The 16,535-nt window shown below is 59.0% G+C and overlaps 1 protein-coding gene across 1 annotated transcript in view; it reads right to left on the minus strand.

Moving 5' to 3' along the window:
* The window catches only part of LOC144935364 (thrombospondin type-1 domain-containing protein 4-like), an 85,738-nt gene that overhangs the window by 32,978 nt on the left and 36,225 nt on the right, over positions 1 to 16,535 (minus strand). The window contains exons 7-12 of the mRNA XM_078861930.1: positions 12,450 to 12,676; positions 12,121 to 12,325; positions 11,221 to 11,396; positions 10,803 to 11,028; positions 10,203 to 10,436; positions 9,832 to 9,961 (exon numbers count right to left, since the gene is read on the minus strand). Of these exons, the coding sequence (XP_078718056.1) occupies positions 9,832 to 9,961; positions 10,203 to 10,436; positions 10,803 to 11,028; positions 11,221 to 11,396; positions 12,121 to 12,325; positions 12,450 to 12,676 (1,198 nt within the window). The remainder of the gene's footprint in view (positions 1 to 9,831; positions 9,962 to 10,202; positions 10,437 to 10,802; positions 11,029 to 11,220; positions 11,397 to 12,120; positions 12,326 to 12,449; positions 12,677 to 16,535) is intronic.

A 16,535-nucleotide genomic window follows, 5' to 3' on the forward strand; every position in this document is an offset into this window, starting at 1 on the left:
CACTCACTAGGCCAGGCAGGGTTGGGTGTGAGTGTCACTCACTAGGCCAGGCAGGGTTGGGTGTGAGAGTCACTCACTAGGCCGGGCAGGGTTGGGTGTGAGAGTCACTCACAAGGCTGAGCAGGGTTGGGTGTGAGTGTCACTCACTAGGCTGGGCAGGGTTGGGTGTGAGTGTCACTCACTAGGCTGGACAGAGTTGGGTGTGAGAGTCACTCACTAGGCCAGGCAGGGTTGGGTGAGAGTCACTCACAAGGCTGGGCAGAGTTGGGTGTGAGTGTCACTCACTAGGCTGGGCAGGGTTGGGTGTGAGAGTCACTCACTAAGCTGGGCAGGGTTGGGTGTGAGTGTCATTCACTAGGCCGGGCAGGGTTGGGTGTGAGTGTCACTCACTAGGCTGGGCAGGGTTGGGTGAGAGTCACTCACTAGGCTGGGCAGGTTTGGGTGTGAGTGTCACTCACTAGGCTGGGCAGGATTGGGTGTGAGTGTCACTCACTAGGCTGGGCAGGGTTGGGTGAGAGTCACTCACTAGGCTGGGCAGGGTTGGGTGTGAGAGTCACTCACTAGGCTGGGCAGGGTTGGGTCTGAGTGTCACTCACTAGGCTGGGCAGGGTTGGGTATGAGTGTCACTCACTAGGCTGGGCAGGGTTGGGTCTGAGTGTCACTCACTAGGCTGGGCAAGGTTGGGTGTGAGAGTCACTCACTAGGCTGGGCAGGGTTGGGTGTGAGAGTCACTCACTAGGCCAGGCAGAGTTGGGTGTGAGTGTCACTCACTAGGCCAGGCAGGGTTGGGTGTGAGAGTCACTCACTAGGCTGGGCAGGGTTGGGTGTGAGAGTCACTCACTAGGCCAGGCAGGATTGGGTGTGAGTGTCACTCACTAGGCTGGGGAGGGTTGGGTGTGAAAGTCACTCACTAGACTGGGCAGGGTTGGGTGTGAGAGTCACTCACTAGGCCAGGCAGGGTAGTTTGTGAGTGTCACTCACTAGGCCAGGCAGGGTTGGGTGTGAGAGTCACTCACTAGGCCGGGCAGGGTTGGGTGTGAGAGTCACTCACAAGGTTGGGCAGGGTTGGGTGTGAGTGTCACTCACTAGGCTGGGCAGGGTTGGGTGTGAGTGTCACTCACTAGGCTGGACAGGGTTGGGTGTGAGAGTCTATCACTAGGCCAGGCAGGGTTGGGTGTGAGTGTCACTCACTAGGCCAGGCAGGTTTGGGTGTGAGAGTCACTCACTAGGCCGGGAAGAGTTGGGTGTGAGAGTCACTCACAAGGCTGGGCAGGGTTGGGTGTGAGTGTCACTCACTATGCTGGGCAGGGATGGGTCTGAGTGTCACTCACTAGGTTGGGCAGGATTGGGTGTGAGTGTCACTCACTAGGCTGGGCAGGGTTGGGTCTGAGTGTCACTCACTAGGCTGGGCAGGGTTGGGTGTGAGAGTCACTCACTAGGCTGGGCAGGGTTGGGTGTGAGAGTCACTCACTAGGCCAGGCAGAAATGGGTGTGAGTGTCACTCACTAGGCCAGGCAGGGTTGGGTGTGAGAGTCACTCACTAGGCTGGGCAGGGTTGGGTGTGAGAGTCACTCACTAGGCCAGGCAGGATTGGGTGTGAGTGTCACTCACTAGGCTGGGCAGCATTGGGTGTGAGAGTCACTCACTAGACTGGGCAGGGTTGGGTGTGAGAGTCACTCACTAGGCCAGGCAGGGTTGGGTGTGAGTGTCACTCACTAGGCCAGGCAGGGTTGGGTGTGAGAGTCACTCACTAGGCCGGGCAGGGTTGAGTGTGAGAGTCACTCACAAGGTTGGGCAGGGTTGGGTGTGAGTGTCACTCACTAGGCTGGGCAGGGTTGGGTGTGAGTGTCACTCACTAGGCTGGACAGGGTTGGGTGTGAGAGTCACTCACTAGGCCAGGCAGGATTGGGTGTGAGTGTCACTCACTAGGCCAGGCAGGGTTGGGTGTGAGAGTCACTCACTAGGCCGGGCAGAGTTGGGTGTGAGAGTCACTCACAAGGCCGGGCAGGGTTGGGTGTGAGTGTCACTCACTATGCTGGGCAGGGATGGGTCTGAGTGTCACTCACTAGGTTGGGAAGGGTTGGGTGTGAGACACTCACTAGGCTGGGCAGGGTTGGGTGTGAGTGTCACTCACTAGGCCAGGCAGGGTTTGGTGTGAGAGTCACTCACTAGGCCGGGCAGGGTTGGGAGTGAGAGTCACTCACAAGGCTGGGCAGGGTTGGGTGTGAGAGTCACTCACTAGGCCAGGCAGGGTTGGGTGTGAGAGTCACTCACTAGGCCAGGCAGGAATGGGTGTGAGTGTCAGTCACTAGGCTGGGCAGGGTTGGGTGTGAGAGTCACTCACTAGACTGGGCAGGGTTGGGTGTGAAAGTCACTCACTAGGCCAGGCAGGGTTGGGTGTGAGTGTCACTCACTAGGCCAGGCAGGGTTGGGTGTGAGAGTCACTCACTAGGCCGGGCAGGGTTGGGTGTGAGAGTCACTCACAAGGCTGGACAGGGTTGGGTGTGAGAGTCACTCACTAGGCCAGGCAGGGTTGGGTGAGAGTCACTCACAAGGCTGGGCAGAGTTGGGTGTGAGTGTCACTCACTAGGCTGGGCAGGGTTGGGTGTGAGAGTCACTCACTAAGCTGGGCAGGGTTGGGTGTGAGTGTCATTCACTAGGCCGGGCAGGGTTGGGTGTGAGTGTCACTCACTAGGCTGGGCAGGGTTGGGTGAGAGTCACTCACTAGGCTGGGCAGGTTTGGGTGTGAGTGTCACTCACTAGGCTGGGCAGGGTTGGGTGTGAGTGTCACTCACTAGGCTGGACAGGGTTGGGTGTGAGAGTCACTCACTAGGCTGGGCAGGGTTGGGTGTGAGAGTCACTCACTAGGCCAGGCAGAGTTGGGTGTGAGTGTCACTCACTAGGCCAGGCAGGGTTGGGTGTGAGAGTCACTCACTAGGCTGGGCAGGGTTGGGTGTGAGAGTCACTCACTAGGCCAGGCAGGATTGGGTGTGAGTGTCACTCACTAGGCTGGGCAGGGTTGGGTGTGAGAGTCACTCACTAGACTGGGCAGGGTTGGGTGTGAGAGTCACTCACTAGGCCAGGCAGGGTTGGGTGTGAGTGTCACTCACTAGGCCAGGCAGGGTTGGGTGTGAGAGTCACTCACTAGGCCGGGCAGGGTTGGGTGTGAGAGTCACTCACAAGGTTGGGCAGGGTTGGGTGTGAGTGTCACTCACAAGGCTGGGCAGGGTTGGGTGTGAGTGTCACTCACTAGGCTGGACAGGGTTGGGTGTGAGAGTCACTCACTAGGCCAGGCAGGATTGGGTGTGAGTGTCACTCACTAGGCCAGGCAGGGTTGGGTGTGAGAGTCACTCACTAGGCCGGGCAGAGTTGGGTGTGAGAGTCACTCACAAGGCCGGGCAGGGTTGGGTGTGAGTGTCACTCACTATGCTGGGCAGGGATGGGTCTGAGTGTCACTCACTAGGTTGGGCAGGGTTGGGTGTGAGAGTCACTCACTAGGCTGGGCAGGGTTGGGTGTGAGTGTCACTCACTAGGCCAGGCAGGGTTGGGTGTGAGAGTCACTCACTAGGCCGGGCAGGGTTGGGAGTGAGAGTCACTCACAAGGCTGGGCAGGGTTGGGTGTGAAAGTCACTCACTAGGCTGGGCAGGGTTGGGTGTGAGAGTCACTCACTAGGCCAGGCAGGAATGGGTGTGAGTGTCAGTCACTAGGCTGGGTTGGGTGTGAGAGTCACTCACTAGACTGGGCAGGGTTGGGTGTGAGAGTCACTCACTAGGCCAGGCAGGGTTGGGTGTGAGTGTCACTCACTAGGCCAGGCAGGGTTGGGTGTGAGAGTCACTCACTAGGCCGGGCAGGGTTGGGTGTGAGAGTCACTCACAAGGCTGAGCAGGGTTGGGTGTGAGTGTCACTCACTAGGCTGGGCAGGGTTGGGTGTGAGTGTCACTCACTAGGCTGGACAGAGTTGGGTGTGAGAGTCACTCACTAGGCCAGGCAGGGTTGGGTGAGAGTCACTCACAAGGCTGGGCAGAGTTGGGTGTGAGTGTCACTCACTAGGCTGGGCAGGGTTGGGTGTGAGAGTCACTCACTAAGCTGGGCAGGGTTGGGTGTGAGTGTCATTCACTAGGCCGGGCAGGGTTGGGTGTGAGTGTCACTCACTAGGCTGGGCAGGGTTGGGTGAGAGTCACTCACTAGGCTGGGCAGGTTTGGGTGTGAGTGTCACTCACTAGGCTGGGCAGGATTGGGTGTGAGTGTCACTCACTAGGCTGGGCAGGGTTGGGTGAGAGTCACTCACTAGGCTGGGCAGGGTTGGGTGTGAGAGTCACTCACTAGGCTGGGCAGGGTTGGGTCTGAGTGTCACTCACTAGGCTGGGCAGGGTTGGGTATGAGTGTCACTCACTAGGCTGGGCAGGGTTGGGTCTGAGTGTCACTCACTAGGCTGGGCAAGGTTGGGTGTGAGAGTCACTCACTAGGCTGGGCAGGGTTGGGTGTGAGAGTCACTCACTAGGCCAGGCAGAGTTGGGTGTGAGTGTCACTCACTAGGCCAGGCAGGGTTGGGTGTGAGAGTCACTCACTAGGCTGGGCAGGGTTGGGTGTGAGAGTCACTCACTAGGCCAGGCAGGATTGGGTGTGAGTGTCACTCACTAGGCTGGGGAGGGTTGGGTGTGAAAGTCACTCACTAGACTGGGCAGGGTTGGGTGTGAGAGTCACTCACTAGGCCAGGCAGGGTAGTTTGTGAGTGTCACTCACTAGGCCAGGCAGGGTTGGGTGTGAGAGTCACTCACTAGGCCGGGCAGGGTTGGGTGTGAGAGTCACTCACAAGGTTGGGCAGGGTTGGGTGTGAGTGTCACTCACTAGGCTGGGCAGGGTTGGGTGTGAGTGTCACTCACTAGGCTGGACAGGGTTGGGTGTGAGAGTCTATCACTAGGCCAGGCAGGGTTGGGTGTGAGTGTCACTCACTAGGCCAGGCAGGTTTGGGTGTGAGAGTCACTCACTAGGCCGGGAAGAGTTGGGTGTGAGAGTCACTCACAAGGCTGGGCAGGGTTGGGTGTGAGTGTCACTCACTATGCTGGGCAGGGATGGGTCTGAGTGTCACTCACTAGGTTGGGCAGGATTGGGTGTGAGAGTCACTCACTAGGCTGGGCAGGGTTGGGTGTGAGTGTCACTCACTAGGCCAGGCAGGGTTGGGTGTGAGAGTCACTCACTAGGCCGGGCAGGGTTGGGAGTGAGAGTCACTCACAAGGCTGGGCAGGGTTGGGTGTGAGAGTCACTCACTAGGCTGGGCAGGGTTGGGTGTGAGAGTCACTCACTAGGCCAGGCAGGAATGGGTGTGAGTGTCACTCACTAGGCTGGGCAGGGTTGGGTGTGAGAGTCACTCACTAGACTGGGCAGGGTTGGGTGTGAGAGTCACTCACTAGGCCAGGCAGGGTTGGGTGTGAGTGTCACTCACTAGGCCAGGCAGGGTTGGGTGTGAGAGTCACTCACTAGGCCGGGCAGGGTTGGGTGTGAGAGTCACTCACAAGGCTGAGCAGGGTTGGGTGTGAGTGTCACTCACTAGGCTGGGCAGGGTTGGGTGTGAGTGTCACTCACTAGGCTGGACAGGGTTGGGTGTGAGAGTCACTCACTAGGCTGGGCAGGGTTGGGTGTGAGAGTCACTCACTAGGCCAGGCAGAGTTGGGTGTGAGTGTCACTCACTAGGCCAGGCAGGGTTGGGTGTGAGAGTCACTCACTAGGCTGGGCAGGGTTGGGTGTGAGAGTCACTCACTAGGCCAGGCAGGATTGGGTGTGAGTGTCACTCACTAGGCTGGGGAGGGTTGGGTGTGAGAGTCACTCACTAGACTGGGCAGGGTTGGGTGTGAGAGTCACTCACTAGGCCAGGCAGGATTGGGTGTGAGTGTCACTCACTAGGCCAGGCAGAGTTGGGTGTGAGAGTCACTCACTAGGCCGGGCAGGGTTGGGTGTGAGAGTCACTCACAAGGTTGGGCAGGGTTGGGTGTGAGTGTCACTCACTAGGCTGGGCAGGGTTGGGTCTGAGTGTCACTCACTAGGCTGGACAGGGTTGGGTGTGAGAGTCACTCACTAGGCCAGGCAGGGTTGGGTGTGAGTGTCACTCACTAGGCCAGGCAGGGTTGGGTGTGAGAGTCACTCACTAGGCAGGGCAGAGTTGGGTGTGAGAGTCACTCACAAGGCTGGGCAGGGTTGGGTGTGAGTGTCACTCACTATGCTGGGCAGGGATGGGTCTGAGTGTCACTCACTAGGTTGGGCAGGGTTGGGTGTGAGAGTCACTCACTAGGCTGGGCAGGGTTGGGTGTGAGTGTCACTCACTAGGCCAGGCAGGGTTGGGTGTGAGAGTCACTCACTAGGCCGGGCAGGGTTGGGAGTGAGAGTCACTCACAAGGCTGGGCAGGGTTGGGTGTGAGAGTCACTCACTAGGCTGGGCAGGGTTGGGTGTGAGAGTCACTCACTAGGCCAGGCAGGAATGGGTGTGAGTGTCACTCACTAGGCTGGGCACGGTTGGGTGTGAGAGTCACTCACTAGACTGGGCAGGGTTGGGTGTGAGAGTCACTCACTAGGCCAGGCAGGGTTGGGTGTGAGTGTCACTCACTAGGCCAGGCAGGGTTGGGTGTGAGAGTCACTCACTAGGCCGGGCAGGGTTGGGTGTGAGAGTCACTCACAAGGCTGAGCAGGGTTGGGTGTGAGTGTCACTCACTAGGCTGGGCAGGGTTGGGTGTGAGTGTCACTCACTAGGCTGGACAGGGTTGGGTGTGAGAGTCACTCACTAGGCCAGGCAGGGTTGGGTGTGAGTGTCACTCACTAGGCCAGGCAGGGGTGGGTGTGAGAGTCACTCACTAGGCCGGGCAGGGTTGGGTGTGAGTGTCACTCACTATGCTGGGCAGGGATGGGTCTGAGTGTCACTCACTAGGTTGGGCAGGGTTGGGTGTGAGAGTCACTCACTAGGCTGGGCAGGGTTGGGTGTGAGTGTCACTCACTAGGCCAGGCAGGGTTGGGTGTGAGAGTCACTCACTAGGCCGGGCAGGTTTGGGTGTGAGAGTCACTCACAAGGCTGGGCAGAGTTGGGTGTGAGTGTCACTCACTAGGCTGGGCAGGGTTGGGTGTGAGAGTCACTCACTGAGCTGGGCAGGGTTGGGTGTGAGAGTCACTCACTAAGCTGGGCAGGGTTGGGTGTGAGTGTCACTCACTAGGCCGGGCAGGGTTGGGTGTGAGAGTCACTCACGAGGCTGGGCAGGGTTGGGTGTGAGTGTCACTCACTAGGCTGGGCAGGGTTGGGTGTGAGAGTCACTCACTAGGCTGGGCAGGGTTGAGTGTGAGAGTCACTCACTCGGCCTGGCAGGATTGGGTGTGAGTGTAACTCACTAGGCTGGGCAGGATTGGGTCTGAGTGTCACTCACTAGGCTGGGCAGGGTTGGGTGTGAGAGTCACTCACTAGGCTGGGCAGGGTTGGGTGTGAGTGTCACTCACTAGGCTGGGCAGGGTTGGGTGTGAGTGTCACTCACTAGGCTGGGCAGGGTTGGGTGTGAGTGTCACTCACTAGGCTGGGCAGGGTTGGGTGAGAGTCACTCACTAAGCTGGGCAGGGTTGGGTGTGAGTGTCACTCACTAGGCCGGGCAGGGTTGGGTGTGAGTGTCACTCACGAGGCTGGGCAGGGTTGGGTGTGAGTGTCACTCACTAGGCTGGGCAGGGTTGGGTGTGAGAGTCACTCACTAAGCTGGGCAGGGTTGGGTTGGGTGTGAGTGTCACTCACTAGGCTGGGCAGGGTTGGGTGAGAGTCACTCACTAGGCTGGGCAGGTTTGGGTGTGAGTGTCACTCACTAGGCTGGGCAGGTTTGGGTGTGAGTGTCACTCACTAGGCTTGGCAGGGTTGGGTGTAAGAGTCACTCACTAGGTCAGGCAGGATTGGGTGTGAGTGTCACTCACTAGGCTGGGCAAGGTTGGATGTGAGTGTCACTCACTAGGCTGGGCAGGGTTGGGTGTGAGAGTCACTCACTAGGCTGGGCAGGGTTGGGTGTGAGTGTCACTCACTAGGCTGGGCAGGGTTGGGTGTGAGTGTCACTCACTAGGCTGGGGAGGGTTGGGTGTGAGTGTCACTCACTAGGCTGGGCAGGGTTGGGTGAGAGTCACTCACTAAGCTGGGCAGGGTTGGGTGTGAGTGTCACTCACTAGGCCGGGCAGGGTTGGGTGTGAGTGTCACTCACGAGGCTGGGCAGGGTTGGGTGTGAGTGTCACTCACTAGGCTGGGCAGGGTTGGGTGTGAGAGTCACTCACTAAGCTGGGCAGGGTTGGGTGTGAGTGTCACTCACTAGGCTGGGCAGGGTTGGGTGAGAGTCACTCACTAGGCTGGGCAGGTTTGGGTGTGAGAGTCACTCACTAGGCTGGACAGGTTTGGTAGTGTCACTCACTAGGCTTGGCAGGGTTGGGTGTAAGAGTCACTCACTAGGTCAGGCAGGATTGGGTGTGAGTGTCACTCACTAGGCTGGGCAAGGTTGGGTGTGAGTGTCACTCACTAGGCTGGGCAGGGTTGGGTGTGTCACTCACTAGGTCAGGCAGGATTGGGTGAGAGTGTCACTCACTAGGCTGGGCAGGGTTGGGTGTGTCACTCACTAGGCTGGGCAGGGTTGGGTGTGTCACTCACTAGGCTGGGCAGGGTTGGGTGTGAGAGTCACTCACTAGGCTGGGCAGGGTTGGGTGTGAGAGTCACTCACTAGGCCAGGCAGGGTTGGGTGTGAGAGTCACTCACTAGGCTGGGCAGGTTTGGGTGTGTCACTCACTAGGCTGGGCAGGGTTGGGTGTGAGAGTCACTCACTAGGCTGGGCAGGGTTGGGTGTGAGAGTCACTCACAAGGCCGGGCAGGGTTGGGTGTGAGTGTCACTTACTAGACTGGGCAGGGTTGGGTGTGAGAGTCACTCACTAGGCTGGGCAGGGTTGGGTGTGAGAGTCACTCACAAGGCCGGGCAAGGTTGGTAGTGAGTGTCACTTACTAGACTGGGCAGGGTTGGGTGTGAGAGTCACTCACTAGGCCAAGCAGGGTTGGGTGTGAGTGTCACTCACTAGGCCAGGCAGGGTTGGGTGTGAGTGTCACTCACTAGGCTGGGCAGGGCTGGGTGTGAGTGTCACTCACTAGGCCAGGCAGGGTTGGGTGTGAGAGTCACTCACTAGGCTGGACAGGGTTGGTAGTGAGTGTCACTCACTAGGCCAGGCAGGGTTGGTAGTGAGCATCACTCACTAGGCCAGGCAGGGTTGGGTGTGAGTGTCACTCACTAGGCCAAGCAGGGTTGGGTGTGAGAGTCACTCACTAGGCCAGGCAGGGTTGGGTGTGAGTGTCACTCACTTGGCTGGGCAGGGCTGGGTGTGAGTGTCACTCACTAGGCCAGGCAGGGTTGGGTGTGAGAGTCACTCACTCGGCTGGACAAGGTTGGTAGTGAGTGTCACTCACTAGGCCAGGCAGGGTTGGTAGTGAGTGTCACTCACTAGGCTAGGCAGGGTTGGGTGTGAGAGTCACTCACTAGGCCAGGCAGGGTTGGGTGTAAGAGTCACTCACTAGGCCGGGCAGGGTTGGGTGTGAGAGTCACTCACTAGGCTGGGCAGGGTTGGGTGTAAGAGTCACTCACTAGGCCGGGCAGGGTTGAGTGTAAGAGTCACTCACTAGGCTGGGCAGGGTTGGGTGTGAGTGTCACTCACAAGGCTGGGCAGGGTTGGTAGTGAGTGTCACTCACTAGGCTGGGCAGGGTTGGGTGTGAGTGTCACTCACTAGGCCAGGCAGTGTTGGGTGTGAGAGTCACTCACTAGGCCGGGCAGGGTAGGGTGTGAGATTCACTCACTAGGCCGGGCAGGGTTTGGTGGCACACGCCTCGGGCTCCGGTGAGGGCTTCATGGTGGCGTCGCACAGCGAGTCCGGCACGGCGCGCTGGCTCGTGCGGTGCACGCACCCGAACACCGGCACGCGCTGACCTATGGCACCACCCGGTCAGAGCACAGTGACAGCCGCGGTCACGGCACAGTCACGTCATGGTCATGGCACGGCCATGGCCACGGCATGGTCACTACACAGTTATGGTACGGTCATGGTGACAGCTACGGCAAGGGTATGACAAAGCTATGGTGAGTGTATTGGCACTGATAGTCACGACCTGACCACACAACTACCACTCATCCACTCACCCACTCACCCTCTCACTCACTACGCCCTCACCGTGTCCGCACGTCACCGTGCACTCCGTGCTTCCCGTCTGCTTCCAGTTGTGCTCCCGCAGGCGGGGAGAGAGGGCCACCATCGCCACAGGGTCGGAGGGGGCTCGTTGGCGACCGATTGCCATGGCAACCTCACGCCCAACCGTTGTCTCCGTGGCAAAAGTGGCATCGTCGCCCGGGGTGGGCGTGCCAGGCTGACGGTCAGCAGCTCCGCTCGCTCCATTCTGCATCTCCTCTATAAAGACAAAAGATCCTCCATGTAACATGAAAAGAATGTCCGGCACAAGTGCTGTTAGCAACCACCTATTAAGTCTGGGACGGCACACGAGGGGATTGTTGGCCAGCACCATACCTTGCCGCCTTTGTCTCCCCATTGTTGATGTTTTATACACACCACATCAAGTACAAATTTTAGGCTGAGTCGACCTAGGGGAGTCCCAACGCCTGTTTAGAAATTCGTCACCGATGTTGGATAGTGGCTGTGAGCAGGGATGGAGTGCAGGTCATCGGGTTTGTAGTGCAGCGTGCTAACCACTGCGCCACCGTTCGCTACTCCTCGATATGGAAGCTGAATCATCCAAACCAGTAACCCGGCCTCTACCTGCGGGTACTGGTCCAGGGGTTCCCAGGGCTCCAGGGAGCACGCGAGATCCAGGGGGCCCAAGGGGTGCTGATTCAACGCCGACATCACCATCATCACTGTGGTTTCCACCATCGCCACGGTGACCATCGTTGCCATCATCACCACGTTGACCGTCGTCGTGGCTCCCATCTCTAGGCACCACAAACTCGTAGCTCACGGCTGGCTCGGGCTGCTGGAAAATCACCTGGGAGGTGGAGGAGGTGCGAGGAGGAGGGAGGAGGTGCAATGTACAAATATCACCATTGGGAAAACAAAGGTGGCCAGGCCCGGCCAAATCGCCCCGTCGTCTGCAATGCCGGCCTTCGAAGTAATTTACTAATAGCACTTTCCCCGCCGTTTTGAAAGGTGAGGAATCTTTGTCTTTGTGTTCACTCACGTAGACGTCCACGGGCTCGCTTGTTGGGCCCCGCGCCGTCAGGGTCTCCCCGGGGCCCGCGGGGCCCTCGCTCGGCCGCTGGTAAACAAACTCCGTGCCAGCCGCACCGAATCGGCCCGGCCGGTCGATCGCCCAGTTCCCATTGACAATGGGCACGCCGGTGTGGCTCATCAGGGCTGTGCACACACATATGCACACACGTACACATTTACATGTATATATGTACACATGTACACGTACATGTACACATATACACGCGCACACACGCACACATGTACACGCGCATGCAACAACAACCACTGTTTGCCATTAAGGGATGGTGACATCACCATGGCGCTTCTGCCAGGCTATGTTTACTTTAAGGCCATTTGAAGTGTCAAACGCATGCTGGCAGGAAGTCACGGAACAGACCCAGGTGCCATTGGTTGAATGACTGAGATGACTGGCCGATGCACCACCGATGCCCCCTACTGTGCAAACTTGCTGTTTTAGGCACCCAGCGCTCCGCTTGTTGTTGTGAGCGTCGCTCCTCTGCCCTCCGCCGTTGCTGGAGGGAGACTCCTCCAACTGCCCAGTAGAGTCCTTCAGGAGCCTCTTGCACAAAAGCCAATCTTGACACCGCTGATAGCAGTCAATGGCAAGTCCGTGAGCCCCGATGAAGGCTGGCATGACACAGAAGGGGGTGGGTGGCCAGCACCATGCCCGACCGCCTTTGTCTCCCTAGTGACGATGTTTACACACTCTACCAGATACAAATTTGAGACCGAGTCGACCTAGGTGAGGCCCGGGACCGCTTCAAATATTCGTCACTGGTGTTAGCTAACCAATGCACTACCGCTCCCCACGCGCCCACACACACGTACGCACATGTATGTATGTACACACCGTGTGCGCACATACCCAGGTAGTTGCGTGAGCGCGTGAGCTCGGAGACGCGGATGTGGGTGGCGCCTGCGGGGATGGCCACGACACGGTGGTAGCCTGGCTCGAGCGCAGCCCTGCGAAATGTCCCAGCTACCACGCGGCAAGCGCCGCCGTCACCACCGCATGTGCCGCAGCGGTCGTCCGCCAGCCCCGAGCCCAGCAGCCCGTCACAGCCCACGCGCTGCTCGCCACACAGGGACACAACGCATCACGCCACGCCACACCACACCACACAGCGCCACACCGCGCCACCAAGGCCGGGATTAGGAGTGGAGGCCCGGATGTTGGGCAACGGGGGCGCTAACCTTGCACTGCCCGGTCACGCACACGTGCATGACCGCGTCCGTGTGTGCAGGCTCAGCGGGGTGCCCAAGGGTTCCAGGGGGCCCAGTCAAGGGGGCGGGGGGGCCCTCCCCCTCCCCCTCCCCCTTCCCCACGCAGGAGGTCCCGTCGATGACCCGCTCCGCGTGGCGTACGTAGAACTTGTATCCAACCGCTTTGCAGTTCAGCTCACAGCGGTGCTCCACGCGCACTACAGCACACACACCATCACCATTACCACCATCACTACCACCGCCATCATTACCACCATCATCACAACCACCATCACGACCATCACCACCACCCCCCCCCCCAGCATGCCACTGACAACGACCGTGAGTGGGAAAAGAACGGGGAGTCACCGGGTTCGTAGCGCGATGAGCAAACCACCGTACCACCGCTCCCCACACACACACACAACAGCAGCTAATGTTCACCACTAAGTGGTGGTGACATGGCGACCAGGCTAGGTGCACACACACAACTATTGGGTGATTCAAATAGAGGGGAGGGGGGTGAGGGTGGGAGGTGAAGAGGCCCCCCTGAACTTGGGATGATAACAGGAACCCCTTGGGCCACCCTGGGTTCCCCCTGGGCATCTCCAGGGCGCCCCCTGCCCTCTCCGTCCATGTGACTCGTAACCGCAGCTCCCGGGACAAAGCACAGGGGGAGCAGCTTCCCTGGGGGAGCCCACAGAGTCTACTGACTGGTTCCGCGCCGCGTGCCGTGCGGTTTCATAATCAGAATAACAATTATACTGAAGGAATAATGTTTATGTGAGGGACTGTTATGTGAAGGAGGTGGCTTATCTGCCTGTTCCTTCACAATTAAATATAGGACCGCAGAGATTGGGCAATTGTTGGTAGCACCGGTTCTGGCTGCCTTCCCATGCCTCGAAATCGCTCACTTCCTCTCCCTCCCTCTCCTCTCCCTCACTCCCTCCCTCCCTCCCTCTCCTCCCTCTGCTCCCTCTCCTCCCTCTCCTTTTTTTACGATCAGTGGAAACAAGAAGATGCTTGGTGTATTCGGCACTTTGCTTCGTTCATCATTTCGTAATTTTCTTTTCTTTTTAAATAATAACTTTGCTTTATGTAAACCCCCACCTCTCGCTCACTCTCTCACTCACTCTCTCGCTCTCTCTCTCGCTCTCTCTCGTTCTGCACGCAGCCCTTCTCGCAGTCTGACGGCCTCCGACGGGTAGCTCATAACTGCATGCAAAGCTCCCCGTCATCTGCCACCGAGCACACGGCCTCCTCCATTGCCCACTGCTCCTTGAAGGCCGGCACGGTGTGGGTCAGCCGCGCATGGTGGAACTCCAGCCCACACACCCTGGGGCTCCGACCAGAGCGCGGAAGATGCCCACGCTGCTGGCCGGACGTTTCCCCTCCAGGGCCACCTTCCTCGCCCTGTAAATGGCCAGCTTGGCGTAGCCGACGAGCACGTTGACCAGCCCCTGAAGATGTTTGGGTCCGTTGCCCTTTTGGTATCCAAAGATGAGGACCGTCGGGGAGAAGTCGGAGGCTGAACCTTAGGAGGATGTTTTTGAGGACCTTGAACAACAAGTCCAGGCTCTTGCACTCCACGTATTGGTGCGCCACCGTCTCCACTTTACCGCAGAACCGGCACTCCGGGGACGTGTCGGTGAAGTGCGCCAGGGAGGCGTTGGTGGTGACAGTGCCGTGGGCGATGCTCCAGCTGAGGTCACCAATGCAGTTGTACGTCGGGCTGGAGTAGAGTTGCCTTCAGCGGCCTCTCTGGAGAAATGCAGGGCAGGGCTTTCCTCCAGGCATGGTCCTTGTGGTTCCTCAGGGTGTCCTGTTGGTGAAACCGGACCATGTAGGAGTAAAGCACCTTCCTCTTTACATTTGCGAAGGCCACCTCCGGTAGGTTTTCCAGCCGGCACAGGTTGTGATTCGCCTTCACTTGTCGGCATTGGCAATGCAGTGGCACGACGGAGAGCTCTGGTGGAGAGGGACCGAGAGGGGCCTCGTCATCCCCAACGCCGATGGGGGGCGTTCTCCCCGCTGCCGCTGAGAAGGCTCCCTTGGCTTCGGCCAGGATCCGGGCAACCACCCGGAGCGACTGCAGCCCTGTCTTTGCGGCCATGTCTGCTGGTCCGAGCCACCGGCCCCGTGTTCCAGGCTCCACCAGATCTCCCATCCTGGTGAGCCGCGCATTGGTGAGGCGCCTCTCCATGCCGGGGGTGGCAGTGGTGGATGGCAGTGCGAAGACCAGATCTTTGGCCAATCGCGGTTGGTTCAGCCTCCTGAAAAAAAACATCCTCCTAAGGTTCAGCCTCCACTTCTCCCCGACGGTCCTCATCTTTGTGTAATGAGAGCCTATGTCTGGCTCACGTGGTGATCGGCTCTGCCGGTCCTGCTCTACAGCCAATGGGGGGAGAGCCTGGGAGCATGGCCCTGGCGTAATCGAGGGATGTCAGCTAGGATGATTGGTTCTGCTGGTCTTGGCCTCAGCCAATGGGAAGACAAGTCAGGGGCGTGGTCCCGGGAGTTGTTTGTGGAATCTGGAACATTCAGCGCAGGCTATTAAGGATTGGCTGGAGCGTACCACGTGACCTAGTCATTAAATAAGGGAGGAGCCGAGGGACACATGGTCAGACAAGGAACGAGAGAGAGAGGGGCCACGCGCGAGCGGGGCTCCGAGTGCCACGTGGCGGTACGTCTCTTGCGATCTGTCTGCCCACTTCCCGTTGCCTGCCAGCAACGGGGAGTGCTTGTGAACTGAGATAAGTAAATAAAAGGACCGATTCCACAAGCCGTCTCCAGAGTATTATTACATTGGTGTCAGAAGTTCTTCTGGGACCGTTTGGACGATCTTCAAGATGTCCAAGCACCTCAGAAAGAAGAACCCACCCGACCCTCCATCGGAGGAGGTTGTAGAGACGGACGAGGACGATGTGCTGGGAGCTACGGCTCCTCTGCCTCCGGCTGCCGCTCGCCTCGATGCCACTCATCGCCGACGGGAGGAAGAAACGACCATCTCAAGGGCGGACGAAGGATGGCGGCTGATGGCGGAGCAGCTCGAGTCGCTCCGCGCGATTTTGCTCAATTTGGTGACAGCGGTCACGTCCTCTACGGCCCTGGGTCGGCCGCCAGCGGTTCAGCTTAATGCCGAGGACCAAGATCTTCGGCGGGAAACGACGTCCGCCATCGCTCCTGCCACGCGGGGGGTGGCCTCCATCTTGGGCGGGGCAGCGGCGACGGAGCCGTTGGACGCCATCTTGCACGAGGCTGACACCATGCGGCCACCGGACGCCATTTTGACGGAGATGCGCAGAACGCGAGAAGCGGAGTATGAGACGCTCGAGGCGTCTGCCTGCCACCGTGGACATCGTCTTCCACAGATCAAAGAATTTATCGCCGGGGGCGATTGGAGTGCTTTTACATGGCGCTTCGAGTTGGCTTTTAGATCCGTGCGTTGGACGGAGGCGGAGGTGCTGGAAGCGTTGCCCATGCTGCTGGATGATGTTTCCCTGGCGGTCTTCCGATCCATCCCGGCGTCCAAGAAGAAGACGCTTCGTGATGCTTTCGCTGAAATGGCGGAGTTTTACGACCCGCCGACGGCAGCCACGAGAAAATTTATGTCACGTCGTGGAGGATCAGAGGAGTCGCCTTTGGCTTACCAGGGGGCGCTGGTGGCGTTAGCCATGGCCGCTTACCCCGACGCGACGGCTGATCACCTCGATCCTCTCATTCTTTCCCGTATGCTGGAGCTGTCCCAGGAACTCAACATCTCGCTGCCGGTATGCGGCCACGAACCGCTTACATCGCGATGGGTGGCGCGCTGCTTGGACGCTAAATTTAACCTCAAGCACTGGGATCAGATGGCGGCATGGACGGGAAAACCGGAAATTGACGGCCCACCTTTGGGGTGGTCTCCACGACGGGTCGTCCACTGCTCCAATGACTCCGGCGACGACAAGGTGGTGGCTGCTGTTCCGCACTGGATTCCGAGATGACGGCTGCGCGACCAGCATGGTGACTACGCGGGCCGACCACGTGCGGGGGCCGGGTCAACCGACCGCCGGCCGACGACGGCCACGTGACGTG

Source organism: Lampetra fluviatilis, chromosome 13 (assembly GCF_964198595.1).
Source record: "Lampetra fluviatilis chromosome 13, kcLamFluv1.1, whole genome shotgun sequence".
Classification (NCBI taxonomy): Eukaryota; Metazoa; Chordata; class Hyperoartia; order Petromyzontiformes; family Petromyzontidae; genus Lampetra; species Lampetra fluviatilis.